Source organism: Ictalurus punctatus, chromosome 16 (assembly GCF_001660625.3).
Source record: "Ictalurus punctatus breed USDA103 chromosome 16, Coco_2.0, whole genome shotgun sequence".
In the NCBI taxonomy this organism is placed as follows: Eukaryota; Metazoa; Chordata; class Actinopteri; order Siluriformes; family Ictaluridae; genus Ictalurus; species Ictalurus punctatus.
The window spans coordinates 25,436,366-25,451,448 of NC_030431.2; the positions used below are offsets into that span (position 1 = coordinate 25,436,366).

Genomic DNA, 15,083 nt, shown 5'->3' on the forward strand with positions numbered 1-15,083 from the left:
GACTCTTTAGATGACTTTTTAGAGCACTTTAAAGATTGAAGTAATAACCCTGACCCTAAGTCTCAGAAGCAGCCCTGCTACACCTTTGTTTTTTTTGTTGTTGTTTTTTTTTTTGTTGTTGTTGTTTTTTTTAAACTTTTAACGCACAACACCAGACACCGACTCGGTGAGTTCTCCATTTCTGTCGTTTTAATTTTATCAAGTGAGAATTTTGGAGCCTTATTTTTAGAAAGTAAAAGATTTGATGGGATTGTAAACTTTTGACCTCAGTGATTGGGTGCATGATGGTGGAACATCTTGTGTATGTTTGTGGTTTAAATATCTTCATCCTGATCTAGTCAGAAGGCACTTCCAGGAAATGTACCACTGCGTACAGAGATAAAGTGAGAAGACCTTCACCTTGCACAAGATCTGGCACAGAGCAGAAGAAGAAACTTGTGTGACGTTTTATTCAAGCTCTGAGAAATCGGAGACGTTCGTGATGTTTACGTCTCCTTGCTGCGAACGCCTGCCTTAAATCAGTAACGTTCTGTAAATTCTTTAAATTCCAAACAGCACTCGTGAACATCAGCTTTCCATTTGTGAAGCTTCACCCGCTGAAGGGGGCGGGGCTTTTAGAGCCCGCTCACTATCACACAGTGGTTTTCAAAGTGCAGTTTTATTGCCGTTGAAAGCACACCGTGGCGTAAACAAGTCGTTCGGCGATCTGCTACGGCGTGAAACGTGTTCGGTTAATTCGTGCCATTGTTACCATGGAAACCGAGGGAGGGGATTAATATCTGGAGACTTGTTTAAGGATGAATGTAACAGATGGATGATATTACCACAACATCGTGACGTGAGGTTATTCTAGGCCTAGCATAATAGTAATGTTGTTGTTGGTGTTGTTTTGTAAAAAATAATACTAATACATTTATTTATTTGTACATTTAAAATGCAGCCCAAGGTGCTTTACAGTGTGGAATAAAAAGCAGAGAAATAGTGAAACAAAAAGGTCAATTGTAAAGATGGCTAACCTTGGCTTACTTCTTTCATTTAAAAAAAAAAAAAAAAAAAGTTACATACTGCAGCTTTAAAGTTGGATAATTGTTAATTTTGAACAAAAGTTACATACTGCAGGCGCGTACGGTGGTTTAGTGATTAGCATGTTTACCTTGGGGGTCCGATTCCCGCCTCTGCTCTGTGTGCGCATGGTTACCCAGTTTCCTCCCCCAGTCCAAAAACATGCATTTTAGGCTGATTGGTATGTCCAAATTGTCCATTGTGTGTGTGTGTGTGTGTGTGTGTGTGTGTGTGTGTGTGTGGGATTGTTGGCACCCCATCCAGAGTGTCCCCCGCCTCGTACCCCGAGTCCCCTGGGATAGGCTCTAGGCTCCCTGTGGGTGGGTCGCACAGATGGGTTACATACTGCCGCTTTAAATAAGAAAATAAATCATATTAATAAGTGCATACAAATACAAATAAAAGCATAATCATTAAAATAATAATGTACAAGTATTTCTAGTAATAAAAGCTGACGCGATAAACAATATATTTTCGCTGTTTTATTTTTTTAAAATAGAAAAATAGATCTTTAAAAGACCTTTAAAGAATTGTAACGTTAATAAATACAGTATTCTCGTGGCTAATGTTGACACAAATTCTAGACTGTTTATGTTAGCATTGGGAAGTCCTGTGAGAAGTGCAGCATAGTGGAAGTCGGTCGGTTTAGTATTTAAGACATTCTGGTGAAGGTTTGAGTGAGCTAACTGACCTGGCCACGCCCACCCCGTGTGGTTCCTGCATGTTTCTGTGAAACTGCATTCTTCATCTACATGTCCTATCACGAACTCCCTCACCACATGAGGCTAAGTACATTTAAAGATGTCCATGTTATGATATAATGCACGTGGCGCGGTCACTATCTGCTTCTAGTTAGCCGTGTACACCAGATGTACAAAAAAAAAAACACGCCTCACAGATGAATCCCAGGTGTAAATGTGTGCTCCTGCTCGGATCTTGCAGGTCCACAGGACCGTGATACTGAAGAGAAGGAAGTGAAATATTCTGTCGTCTCTCCTCATTCAGGAGTATACGAATAACCACTATAACCTCGACTCTGGTCTTCTGTCTTGGCGTTTCTAACACGCCAAGCGATCTTCCACAAGATATTATAACGCTCTCTTACGGGTAAATCATCAGCTTGAGGTGGTAACAGTAACCCAGCTTCATCAAACCAGCCTGGTGTTGATTGTTTTGCTAGAATTGCACAACACAAGAATGTTCTTTGACCACATCATCATCGTTTAATCTCGGACTCGCATCCGTTTCCCCAAACTTCATTCAGTGAGCGTCCATGAGTCAGCTTCACTCCGCAGAATCACTGACTCTGTTTTAAAGGGAAATGTTGCCCAAGCACTTATACTTACATCATCAGAATCAAGCAGGGGTGACGAATGAACCTTTTAAACGTCACACTGTAATTCAGAGAGTCTAACTGAGAGCTGATTCACTGGACACTGTGGGACTTCACTGAGCTGTTAGTGAATCAGGTGAGCCAGGGGTATACTGTGACTCTGCCACTGGAGTCTCAACCCCATAAAAGGAAACTCTTTCTCCGTTTGTTAAAAGTTCTAGCTCAATTGCGACGTCACAGCAGGGCCCTAATTTCCCCAACAGGGTTGTCATATTGTGTCTATTGTGGATTCTATTCAGGGGGGTGAATCATTTTGAAACTGGAGAAATCATTATAAGTTGCATTTTCAGTTGAATTTGGCGAAACCACTTGAAGCGTTCGTTTTCAATTGATATTTCAATTGATTTTGTTTGATTTGTTCATCGCAAACAGCTGAAAGTCTGTAACTTTTGACGATAAACCTGATTTGCAGTGGGGGCTGAATCATTTTGATTGCAACTGTTTATATATATGACCATTGGCATATAATCCATCAATCCATTTCTGAACCACTTATCTTTACTGGGTCACAGGGAACCTGGAGCCTATCCCGGGGGCATGGGGTACACCCTGGACGAGGTGTCAATCCATCACAGGGCACAATCACACACACATTCACACACTACGGACACTGTTTTTGTACATTCCAATCAACCTACAATGCATGTCTTTGGATTGGGGGAGGAAACCGGAGTGCCCGGAGGAAACTCCTGAAGCACAGGGAGGACATGCAATCTCCGCATATGCACACACTGTCGCTGCGGGAATCGAACCTCAACCCTGGAGGTGTGAGGCAAACGCGCTAAAAAGTCTATTACAACGTATTCAAACTATTCATTTATTCACCGAATCCAAATTCAGCAGCAAAACAGTTTCCTCAGAGGGTTTTATGTACTTTCTATAATCTGGCAACCCTGACTTTATTTACGTGCTGTGAGCACTTGAAGTCGCTAGCAGCCTGTGCTCTGTGATTGGATGACTCCGCGCACACTCATGAATTATTCATGAAGTTGCCTTGAGTTTCCCGAGGAGGAAAGTTCGCGCGAGTCCTGAACTATTCACCGTCAACATGGGGCAGAGGAAGCGCGTGCTTCTGCCAGTGCTGCTGCTGCTGCTGATTTTACAGGGTAAGTGTTTATACACCTCAGACATTTTAAACCACAGAATATTCCAGAAAAAAAGACTCAAGGGTTACAGTGTAGTTTGTGCATGTGACTGGGTTTAAATTAAAAGGTGATGTGATCTACCTGCGCTTGGGTTAATGAAAGTGTACAGTCGCGTATATAGAGGTGACCAGATTACAGTGTGTGTGTGTGTGTGTGTGTGTGTGTGTGTGTGTGTGTTTTATAACAGGAATATGGAAATGTAAGTATGTGTGTAGGAAAGCTGCGTGTCATGTCTAAAATTGCTCAGTTTTATTTGAACTTTCTTTAGAAATAGATCAAAGACACGCCGCCTACTAAATTATTAACATAATGAAAAAGACGTTCTGTGAAGTACCCGGATGTCAAATCAGTCATTCACGAGCCACACAGATTTGCGCTGAGGTAAATTAAAACGAAATGAAATAAATTAAACAGTGAACGTGCCAAACTTCGCATCTTTATTGCTAATATCTTTTTTTTTTCTTCTTCTGTTATCAAATTATTAAGTAACTTTGGGCACGCCTTAAGCTAGGTAAATTTAGGACACGCCCCAAATGTATTAACTTTAGGACATGCCCTAAACCTGACAGCCTCTTGCTCTGTTGGCCCCTTTTTGGAAAAAAAGTAGTTAATGCATGAGCAAAAAAAGTAATAATGTAACAACAAACTAATTTGCATATTCATTGCATGGTCAGGAAAAGAGTTTTGTCCGAATACAAATGATTTTAGTTTGTGTTTTGAGAACAATGGTGATTGGTTGTTGGGGAAAAATGGTGTTCGGTCATTGGTTGTTGGGAACAATGGTGAGCAGTGATTGGTTGTTGGGAGAAAAATGGTGATTGGTCATTGATAGTTGAGAACAATGGTGATCGGTGATTGGTTGTTGGGGGAAAATGGTGAGCAGTGATTGGTTTCCCAGATGAATGCTGATCACTGATTGGTCTTTGGGAACAATGGTAATAAATGATTGGTTTGGTGATTTGGCCTTGGGAACAGTAGTGATTGGTCATTGGGAAAACGGCTCACGTGTGATGGGAGTAGTTAACTCTGTGTGTTCTCTGTCACATGACAAGTTTTTTGTCTTATAAGCTTCAAGACAGTGAAGGAAGGACTGTTTACTGCCGCTATAACGCAAGTGAGAACAGGAACTAACTTGTTTAGCGGATGATCCGCAATTTTAAATGTAACTATGAATGGATAAAAAGTATGACCTGTTCATTAATAAATAAATAACCGCTGCAGTCTACGAAGAATAAAACACTTCAACTTAACAGTAACTGCACACAGAGTGTTTTATTTCTTACTTACTGCCTTAGTTATTTCTTATAAAGGGGGTGTAAACATATGCACTCGGCCGTATCGTGTCCTGCTGAGTCTGTAGTGTTTGTGAACATGTTGTAGTTGTAAATGGTCCAGACTGCTGCGCTAAAGTGGGTTAGCCGGCTTATTGGACACAAAGCAGCCAGTGAACTGGAACTGTGTTGGAACTGAATGAGCAGCATTAGACGATCTGACCTCTCTCTGTCTTTCTCTCTCTCTCTTTCTCTGTATCTCTTCCTGTCTTTCTCTCTGTCTGTTTGACCCTCTGCCTGACCCTTCCATTACAGGCCCTCTCTCATATCCCGAGTTTAATCTTAGCTCTGTCTTTTCTCCAAAGTCCTACCGCACCCCTTCTCTCTCTCTCTCTCTCTCTCTCTCTCTCTCTCTCTCTCTCTCTCTCTCTTCAGTGTTTTAGGGTCGCTTTGTTTTCTGGCCCTGTGTATCTGTTCCTGTCTCAAGTTGTGTTTTTTTTTCTTACCACTGCCAACTTATCGAGTGGATGCATGTTTCGCCCCAGTGTCGCTTTCAGTGCACTTTCTCTCACGCTTTTTTTTTTCTTTCTTTCCTGTGCCATCTCGCTATTTAGAGCTATGCTGCGGTGCCTTGTCTTTCCTTCTGCCTGCGTTATTTGATGACTCATTTACCGCTCAGACAATCGAACACTTTTACAAGACGCACATCTCTAAATTGAGTCTGCTGAGACAGCAGTTAATATATATGTTGCTCCGTTATATTTTTATTTTTCATAATGTCCCACCTCGCAAAGCCCTGTTTTGTCATAGTCTGGTTTAGGTTTTGTCTGATTAGTGTTGCTGCATTATTTTTGTACAGACCGTTTCAGAGACAAAGTGATTAGTCTTTGGAAAAAATGGTGATTGGTTGTGAACAGCTGGGAACAGTGTGACCGGTTATTGGTTGTTGGGAATTATGTGGATCGGTGATCGGTTGTTGGGAACAGTGGTGATCGGTGATTGGTTGTTGGGAACAATGATCAGTGATTGGTTGTTGGGAACGTTGGTGATTGGTTGTTGAGAACATTGGTGATAATAATTGGTTGTTGGGAATAATGGGGATCGGTGATTGGTTGATGTGAACAGTGACAATTGGTTGTTGGGAACAGTGGTGATCGGTGATTGGTTGTTGGGAACAATGATCAGTGATTGGTTGTTGGGAACGTTGGTGATCGGTGATTGGTTGTTGAGAACATTGGTGATGATAATTGGTTGTTGGGAATAATGGGGATCGGTGATTGGTTGATGTGAACAGTGACAATTGGTTGTTGGGAACAGTGGTGATCGGTGATTGGTTGTTGGGAACAATGATCAGTGATTGGTTGTTGGGAACATTATCGGTGATTGGTTGTTGAGAACATTGGTGATGATAATTGGTTGTTGGGAACAGTGGTGATCGGTGATTGGTTGTTGGGAACAATGATCAGTGATTGGTTGTTCGAAACATTGGTGATCGGTGATTGGTTGTTGAGAACATTGGTGATGATAATTGGTTGTTGGGAATAATGGGGATCGGTGATTGGTTGATGTGAACAGTGGCAATTGGTTGTTGGGAACAGTGGTGACCAGTGATCGATGGGTTTTCATAGAGTTTCTAGTGTTCTATCCAGTCGTCTCCTGTAACTGCTTCCTCCAAGACACGTGAAGTCAGCCAGACTGCTACTCATGCTGCGCGACTGGGCGGCACAACACGCTCAGAAAGCGCTACTCGCCCTCGGCCACGTGCATGCGCTCAGAGATGCCCACGATTGGCACGTGTCGATGTGATTGACTGACAGGGAAAAGTAGAGAGAGTACAGAGAGCACCGTCCTGAGAGCACAGATTGTGTTCTATCGGCTCCCAGCCATGGATGGCTGTAGCGTCGTAGGTCCTGTTCACACCCGGCATTAACATGCGTCCTGGGTGATCGGATCGTAAGTGGAAACCCGAGACGCGTAGCCGTTCACCCCGTCGTCTTTAGGGCTGGACGATATATCGATTTAATATCCATATCGTGATAAACGATTACACGATACACTTTTCTGAGGTATCGTTGGTTCGGTGACGTATGTTTTTATGTTTTTAATAATTACAAATGAAATGGTACCGATTTGATGCCGTTGCTTTGATGCAATTTTTAAAGTCTTTGTAGGCGTTCAAGAAAAGTACTACTGAAGTTTATTTTACTGAGTTTATGTTATCGAAGTTGTTTATTGTGGTACGCAATATATATCGTAGAAACGTCCTCGAGTATCATGATATGATATATTTTTTGGCATATCACCCAGCCCTGGTCGTCTTTATTGGCAGAGAGCTACAGTTCGGTGCCATTTCCAAACAGTCTTGTACTGATTACGTATTTTCTGGTTGATGCGGTAGATCAGACACTCCTTCGCCGCTGTCCAGGATGCATCGAGGTGCATTCATGTTCACACTACATGTTCACACATGGCCGTAAGCATCCCAGACCACCTCTAAATATAGTTTGAGTGATCGGATCACAATGCATCTTCGAGACACCTCTGACCCCGTTCACAACGGAACTTGGTGCAGTCCAATTCCTATCCGATCCCCCAGGACGTATATTAACAGCAGGTATGAACAGGCTCTTAGGGATTTGATCTCCAAAAGATAAGGTGAACGTTTTTTTCCGATGCACCACTCAGGAGCCCCTCAAGTATGTGTAGTGTTTTATCTAAATAATACAAATAAAAAATGCAGACGTAATCATGAAATGTTTTCTTTTGTCCTGGTGCATGATCCCCACCTGAAACCTGCAAATCTCGGCACCTCTTAAAGCCTTTCATAGCTAAGTTTGCAGTGAATTTCCGCCGAAGTGTTAAAAATGTGGCTTGTGGTTCTGCTGTCCTCAGCGTAACTTATTCCAACTCGACCCAAAAAACAAACTTCAGCTATACTCGGTGTGTTCAACTGCTTGGACGATCAAATCTGCCGGACGTCGGCGTGTTGCTGGATGTGTGGAATGTCTGGAAATGTTGACTATAATCTTTGGGATGTGTTAAATCTCAGGCGGTGGATTTGTTTTGAAGCGATTAAATTAGTCAGGACATGTTCGGTGTCTGATTTTAGGTTCACACGAACAAGTACAACTCCAATGCCGAAAAAATTGGGACATGCTCGCACCCGCACTCTCTCCTTACGCAACCATGCGCTTGTAATCCGCTTGCAGAATGTGGTTTGGCGCTTGCAGGATGTGGTTTGGCGTTGTCCTGCTCTGGATGGCAGCGTATGTTGCTCCAAGATGTGTACATATCTTTCTGCGTTAATGCTGCTCTCACAGATGTGCAAGTTACCCATGCCATGAGCGTTTACATGCCCCCATACCCTGTGCACTGACACCCACACCATGACATCCGCTGGCTTTTGGACCTCACACCGATAACAGCTCGGACGGTCCTTTTCCTCTTTGGCCCGGAGAACACGACGGATGTTTTGTCCAAAATCTATTTGAAACGTCGACTCGTCGGACCAGGAAACTCGATTCCACTGTGCTACTGTCCATCTCAGATGAGACCGAGCCCAGAGAAGTGGGCGGAGCTTCTGGACAGTGTTGATCTACGGCTTCTGATTCGCACAGTAAAGCCTGAACCTGCATCTGTGGATGCAGCGGCGAATGGTGTCGACTGTCAAAGGTTTACCAAAGTATTCCCGAGCCCATGTCAGGATCTCATTACAGACTCACGGCGGTTTTTAAGACGGTGACGTCTGAGGGATCGGAGCTCACACGCATTCAGAAGTGGTTTTCGGCCTCGCCCTTTACGCACCGAGATTTGACCGGATTCCTCGAATCTTTTAATTATATTGTGCGCTGTAGAAGGTGAAAAACTCATTTGTCTTTGGGGAATCTTCTGCTCAAAGTGTTGGATTATTCTCTGATGCATCTGTTGGCAGATCGGCAAGCCGATTTCTCCCTCTTCAAGGACTAGACCTTTTTTGGAGGCTCCTTATACACTACGATTAGACGATTGCCTCACCTGTTTCACGTCACCTTCTCATTTCAACTCGTCACATCGTTATTAATCATGAATTGCCCCTGTCCCAACTTTTTCGGAACGTGTTATTTAAAAATAAAGGTTTACCTTCAAAAAACTGTGCAGTTGATTAGATAAAACATCAAATACCTCGTCTTTATACGTCTTTTGTTGAAATACAAGTCAAAGTACCTAAACGGATCACTCCTCTTTGTGTTTATTAGCGTTTTCCACCCTGTCCCAACTCTTTTGGAATTGGGCTTGTAATAGAAGGCCTTTTCTTTTTTGTATTTTTTTTCCAGACAACATCGTTTAGAACTGTAATCTCATCTTTAAAAATGGGCAAGGGTAACGCTCGACACGATGCTACCAGCACCATGCTTCACAGTGAGGTTGGTGTGCACATGGTTATGAGTCGGTATACACACTAGAGAGTCCTCGTGTGTATGTGTGTGTGTGTGTGCGTGTGTGGAGTTTATGCATTACTGCTACTCAAACATTCACGAGCACTCGTGTCTTACATAATCTGCGCTACTCTAAATATTTCCCATGCGGTGCGCCTCCGTCCAGTCCTGATTATGTTGGGATTTCCAGTCATGGCTTAAACGTCCCGGTTAATCTTCCTAGGAATGGTTGAATTATTCCCGTGCACGTAGAAACGTCTAGACCGTGTGATTAAGCATCGCAACAAACAAAAAAAAAGTCCCTCGCGGAGAAGCGTGAGCGCTGTGGGAGGAAAAAGATCATTTTCGTGGCTGGTGTTTGTTCCTGTGTCGTTTCTGAGGAAGTCCGGAGGTGACCGAGACGTTTTTTTAAGAGGACGGGAGCTCGAGTGGAATCCGTTCGGAGCTTTTTATGCGAACGGGCGTACGAGCGATGCAGAATTCCGTCCCAACTCTAAGCTGTTTGAAGAGCGGACGGTTATAGGAACGATTCAGTAAATATCCGGGAGGGAAAAAATCATCATGGACAAATAAATAATTATATAATGTTTTGTACTGAGTTTAATTATTTCGTAGACTGGTGTTGCATTTTTGTGTGTGAGAGAGAGTCTGTGTCTCTACAGGTTGGTTTATGTGTGGTGTGTGTGTGTGCGTGCCTGTGTGTGAGAGAGAGAGACAGATTGGGTCTCTACAGGTTGGTTCATGTGGTGTGTGCATGTGAGAGAGATTTTGTGAGAGTTTAGATGCTATGGAGTGTGTGTGTGTGTGTGTTACACATACTCATTACACATTCCATCAGAACGCATGAATGAAGTGTTTTATATTAATGCACTCATTCTAATTCGGTGTGGTTTCTATAGTAACGGCTGATTGACGGGGGCCGTCCTCGCGTTAAAACACTGCGTAGTTGAATGTACAAGAAAAGGCAAAAGATGCAATCACTTGTGGTTTGTGTAATGTGTGTGTGTGTGTGTGTGTGTGTGTGTGTGTGTGGGATGGGCCTTGCTCTATGTGTCTGATACAGTGGTCAGGAACCTGTGGTCTTTCACACTGAGGTTGAGTTGACAACCCATCCTCATCTGGGTGTCATCGGATAGTGCGATTATAAATAAATCCCTTCTACATTTTCAAATAGTGCAATTGTGTAACCAGGAAATTCATTGCAGTTTTGTTGAACTGATGATGACTTGAGTGCAAAAGTGTTCATTTAGCCGTCGTAGCATGACTGTTCCTATGAATTGAGGTCCAAAGCCATCTTCATGTGTTTTTTTTTTTTTTTTTTTTTTAAGTAGTACCATCCTCAGTAATCTCAACAATCTTTGGGCTGCACCATGTGGGGCATCAGGATGGACCGGGCAGGTCCGGGGAGCAGAAGGGGGTCAGGATCACTGGTATCTCAGGACTAGCATGTGTAGCTCGACTGAGAGTTCCATCCCAGTTCACTGTAACACTCTGTGCCTGTGAAGCCTCCAGATCTGCTCCTTTACCTAAGGAACAACTATTAACAAATTCAAAAATTGACTAAACAAATAAGTTTTAATATTTGTGTGTGTGTGTGTGTGTGTGTGTGTGTGTGTGTGTGTGTGTGTGTGTGTGTGTGCAGGTTGGTGTATTGAACACACTCGGGGATTTAATGTGGGAACATCAGGAGCCAAAATTTTCTCAGGCCCAACAGTCGATGAGTTTGGATACACAGTGCAGCAGTTCAGCAATCACCAGGGCAAATGGTAAGGAGTGTGTGTGTGTGTGTGTGTGTGTGTGTGTGTGTGTGTGTGTTCTAGATTAATTAGTAAATTGCATATTTGTGTAAAACAGAGACGGAATGCTGTCTCTTTTTCCACCATCAATAAAAAACCAAATGCTATGAATATGTAAATTCAAGCTGCCCCCAAAACCTACATGCCCCACCCCTTTTCATGGAAAATTAGTGCTGCACATTACATGCTTGTCACATGTTTAACATTAACTCAGATTTTCCAGTTTTTAGATTAAATAGATTTTATATACAAGAAGCCACACCCACTTCATTGGGACCAACAGTTAAAAAGGCCTCGCTTCCGACATTAGGACTGGTACAGCTAACAGCTACAAGCATATAGGCCACACCTCCTTACTTAAGACACATAGACCACGCCTCCTTCAGTGAGACTGAGGCACACAGACCACGCCTCCTTCAGTGAGACTGAGGCACACAGGCCACGCCTCCTTCAGTGAGACTGAGGCACACAGACCACGCCTCCTTCAGTGAGACTGAGGCACACAGGCCACGCCTCCTTCAGTGAGACTGAGGCACACAGGCCACGCCTCCTTCAGTGAGACTGAGGCACACAGACCACGCCTCCTTCAGTGAGACTGAGGCACACAGGCCACGCCTCCTTCAGTGAGACTGAGGCACACTGGCCACGCCTCCTTCAGTGAGACTGAGGCACACAGACCACGCCTCCTTCACTGACAGCATAAATAGTTGCTGCAGATACGAATACATATCTATATAATACACTAGTACAGATATTTTCTTTCTCCACACACATATCCTGTCTGCATATTTCTCCTCCATATTTGTCCTAGCTTCACCCACACTACAGAACGTGCACTAGCACTTCCTCTTGCACTTTCCTGTGTTGGTGTGATGGGGTCTGTAGACCATAGATCCCTTCGGAGCATGGTTTCTCTGAAGCTTATCTCGGAAGAAATGGGTTCCTTCCTTTCATTTATTTCACAAACAAATGCAGAGACTCCGTTTCGAGCCATGCCATGGCTTTCTCAGCGTGCCTGCGGATGCAGCAGACGGAGCGTGGACAATATTCAGGAAACCGTTCCAGTGAAAAACTCTCCCCTACACGTCCAGGCTTCATTGTGCTCCTGTGGTTTTTAATGAAATCTTCACAGAGCTTCACTTTGCATATCTCGGCTCTCACTTTGGATAGGGGTCTGTGACCACCTGCGCACTCAGATTAACCATTCATCTTTATAAAGTTAATTAAGACAGACAAGCAGTTTTTTATTTATTTATTTTTTTTAAATAACATTTCTTTTTTTTCACACCGCACACGCACTAGAACTCATGCCACAGAGACGGATTTGTACTTTTTATTCGTTAAAGTTAAATGCGGTTGATTTTTTAAAAAGATTTTCGAATTCGAGCCTTTATTCAGAAAGACGAGTTTGCTCTTGAGAACTTTTACTTTCTCTATAAACACCTTTTGAGACCACATAGAACGGATGATGCAAAGTGACTGAAACCGAAACTCGGGCCGAGCCCACATGCTGCATCGAAGTACCATGATCTCATTGTGTCTACTGCTGAGTACGTGGTTTATCTAACTTTGGCATAGATAATTATTGATTTGTGTAATACCTGATTTTAAAATCTTTATCCTAATTCACTTGCATAGGGTTAGGATGTCACTGATAAAACCAAGCTTTGTTGTCTTTCTGTTCTTCAAAAAAGTGAAACCAGGGACACATTTTCCGTTCAGCATTTTTACTTGTTTCTAAGTAGCCGAAAGTTTAGAGTGGTCCATAGCACATTTTGCCACACGGTTCGGGGTGATTTTATACAAGTTGGGATGTTTTCTTTATGAGAAAGGGCTTCCGTCTAGCCGACCTACCCCGTAGCCCAGACATGCGAAGAATAATTTCGGAGGGACGTCCTGTTCTTAGTGATGTCACTGCGGTGCTCCATTTTCTCTCGTTGTCGACGATGGCCTTCACCGTGTTCCATGGTACATCTAATGTTTTGGGAAATATTTTTGTACCCCTCTCCTGATTGATTCCTTTCGACAGTGAGACCCCATACGGGCTTTTTAAGCTCATTCGGAACACCACATCCGCAGTTATAAAAGGGTGCGTAGACTTACGCAGCGAGGGTCTTGTAACTGTTTGTTTTTCCCGTTTTCCTAAAAATGTTTCTGATTTTTGTTTTTCACTTTAATTTTTATACCTTGCGATTTCAGATCGAGGGTGGGGAAAGTCCTGACGTTTCAGCCGGGGTGTGTAGACTTTTTATACATCCACTGTGTGTAAAGAGTCCTTATTTAAAGACTCCTCTCTACACGTGGCTGTGACTCCAACCTGATTTCCATCTATGGAACTTCCTGGCTTAGCTTTACCGAAAATAGGTTATTATTCACGGTCATCTTGAGACGTCTGGATGTTTCCAACCCCCCAGCCGGGCCTCAGGAAATTCCCTGACCGCTTCTTAGCAGTGATGCAACAGTCCTGACTCTGACTGTTTATTAAGACGAGTCACTTCCCGTTCCTTCATTGGCTGGGGCTGATGTCATTTTGTCCTCCTTCCGAATAAGTTGGATGCTCGATTAGCCTCTGACGCACACATACCAAGCTCACACACTCCCAAAAACAAACATTTACACACACACACACCTACACACGGAGCATTTCGGAGGCCCAGAGAAGGAACCAGGCGACAGCTATAAAATACACATCCCGGTCCGTAGCGGAACATAAACACTGATAAAGTTTTCAAGCGGACTTTGAACTGTGAACATCTGTATCTGATACCTTCTATAACCATTATTTTACACCCCGTGTAGTGAGCATATACTGATTTTCTGCTGGATTTGACCTGTGTCCCGGTTAATCAAGCTAAATACAAAATCGGGGGGAAAAAACAATACTTTAGGTAAATAAATATATAAAAATCATGAAACTTTTTTTTTTTTTTTTTTTTTTTTTAATAATTTGATAAAATTCCAACCTTTCCTCTGAAACCCTGCAGAAAAGCGCGATTAGAGAAGAGAATGAAACTTCAGTAGATCACTATATTCTGTTAGACCAATCAGTGATCTGTAGCATTTCTAGCTCCGCCCACATGACCCCGTTCAGCAATGGAAACCGTTGCAGTCATGTGGGGGGAAAAAAAAGAGAGCACACCCTCCTTAAGTTCAGTGTTTTTATTTATCAGGGCCTAAATAACAATTGTGTGGTCCTCACCGACTTCTATAAACAATCGAATAACCTCAGGCGACAACAAAAAAAAAACGCATCAGATTTCAGTATGTAGTCGTTTTCTTCCCAAAAATAAACCGACATTCCGAAACCTGCTGGAAAATATAAGTACACCCTTCCTACTTCAACGATCGTTAAGGGAGTAATTAGCAATCAGGTGTTACTAATTAAATGCACACGGTTAGTTAATCATCAAGAAGTGTAAGTACCTATAAAAAAAAATAAATAAATAAAAAACAGAAGGATTGCCAGTTCTCAGGTGTTCTGGAGCAGGAAGAAAGGACGAGAAGCGAGATCATCAGCTGTGACCTCAGACAAGCGATTTTTGCTGCTCGTCAGTCTTTTAAGGGTCATGTGGCCATCTCCAAACGATTTGAAGTGCACCATTCTACAGTGAGAAGGATTGTCTACAAGACAGCTGTGAGAGCTGCGCATGAAATGAATAGCCTCAAATCGATGAACCGAAGCAACGTCGTACGGAAGAGGGGGCCGAATTTTCTCCAGAATGACGTGAAAGGCGGATAAACTCTTCAAGAAAACGTTTGCTTCATGGTGCGGATCTACATGTTACGGAATTATAGGGTGTACTTATTTTTTCCCCACCTGGTTTCTGAGTGTCGGTTTACTTTTTTGAAAAGGCAGAGTTAAAGGAGGGCGTGCTTTCTTTTTCTCAACACACGAAGTCTGAAGGATCAGGGACTTGTGACCTAATGGATCTAGGGTAGGTGTAATTGTGTGGGTGTGACTACGGTATAGTGTGTAATCAAGGGAAGTGGTGTGTGTGCAC

At 43.0% G+C, this 15,083-nt stretch overlaps 1 protein-coding gene across 3 annotated transcripts in view; it reads left to right on the forward strand.

The window, feature by feature from the left end:
* Positions 1 to 3,436: 3,436 nt before the first annotated feature.
* The window catches only part of itga2.2 (integrin, alpha 2 (CD49B, alpha 2 subunit of VLA-2 receptor), tandem duplicate 2), a 38,668-nt gene continuing 27,021 nt past the window's right edge, over positions 3,437 to 15,083 (forward strand). For 2 of the 3 annotated variants that reach the window (XM_053686663.1, XM_053686664.1), the window contains exons 1-2: positions 3,452 to 3,561; positions 10,929 to 11,052. In XM_053686663.1, coding sequence (XP_053542638.1) covers positions 3,504 to 3,561; positions 10,929 to 11,052 — 182 coding nt within the window. In that variant the 5' untranslated portion in view covers positions 3,452 to 3,503. Of the gene's footprint in view, positions 3,562 to 10,928; positions 11,053 to 15,083 lie in introns of all 3 variants that reach the window. The other variant, XM_047160790.2, reaches the window with a different exon arrangement.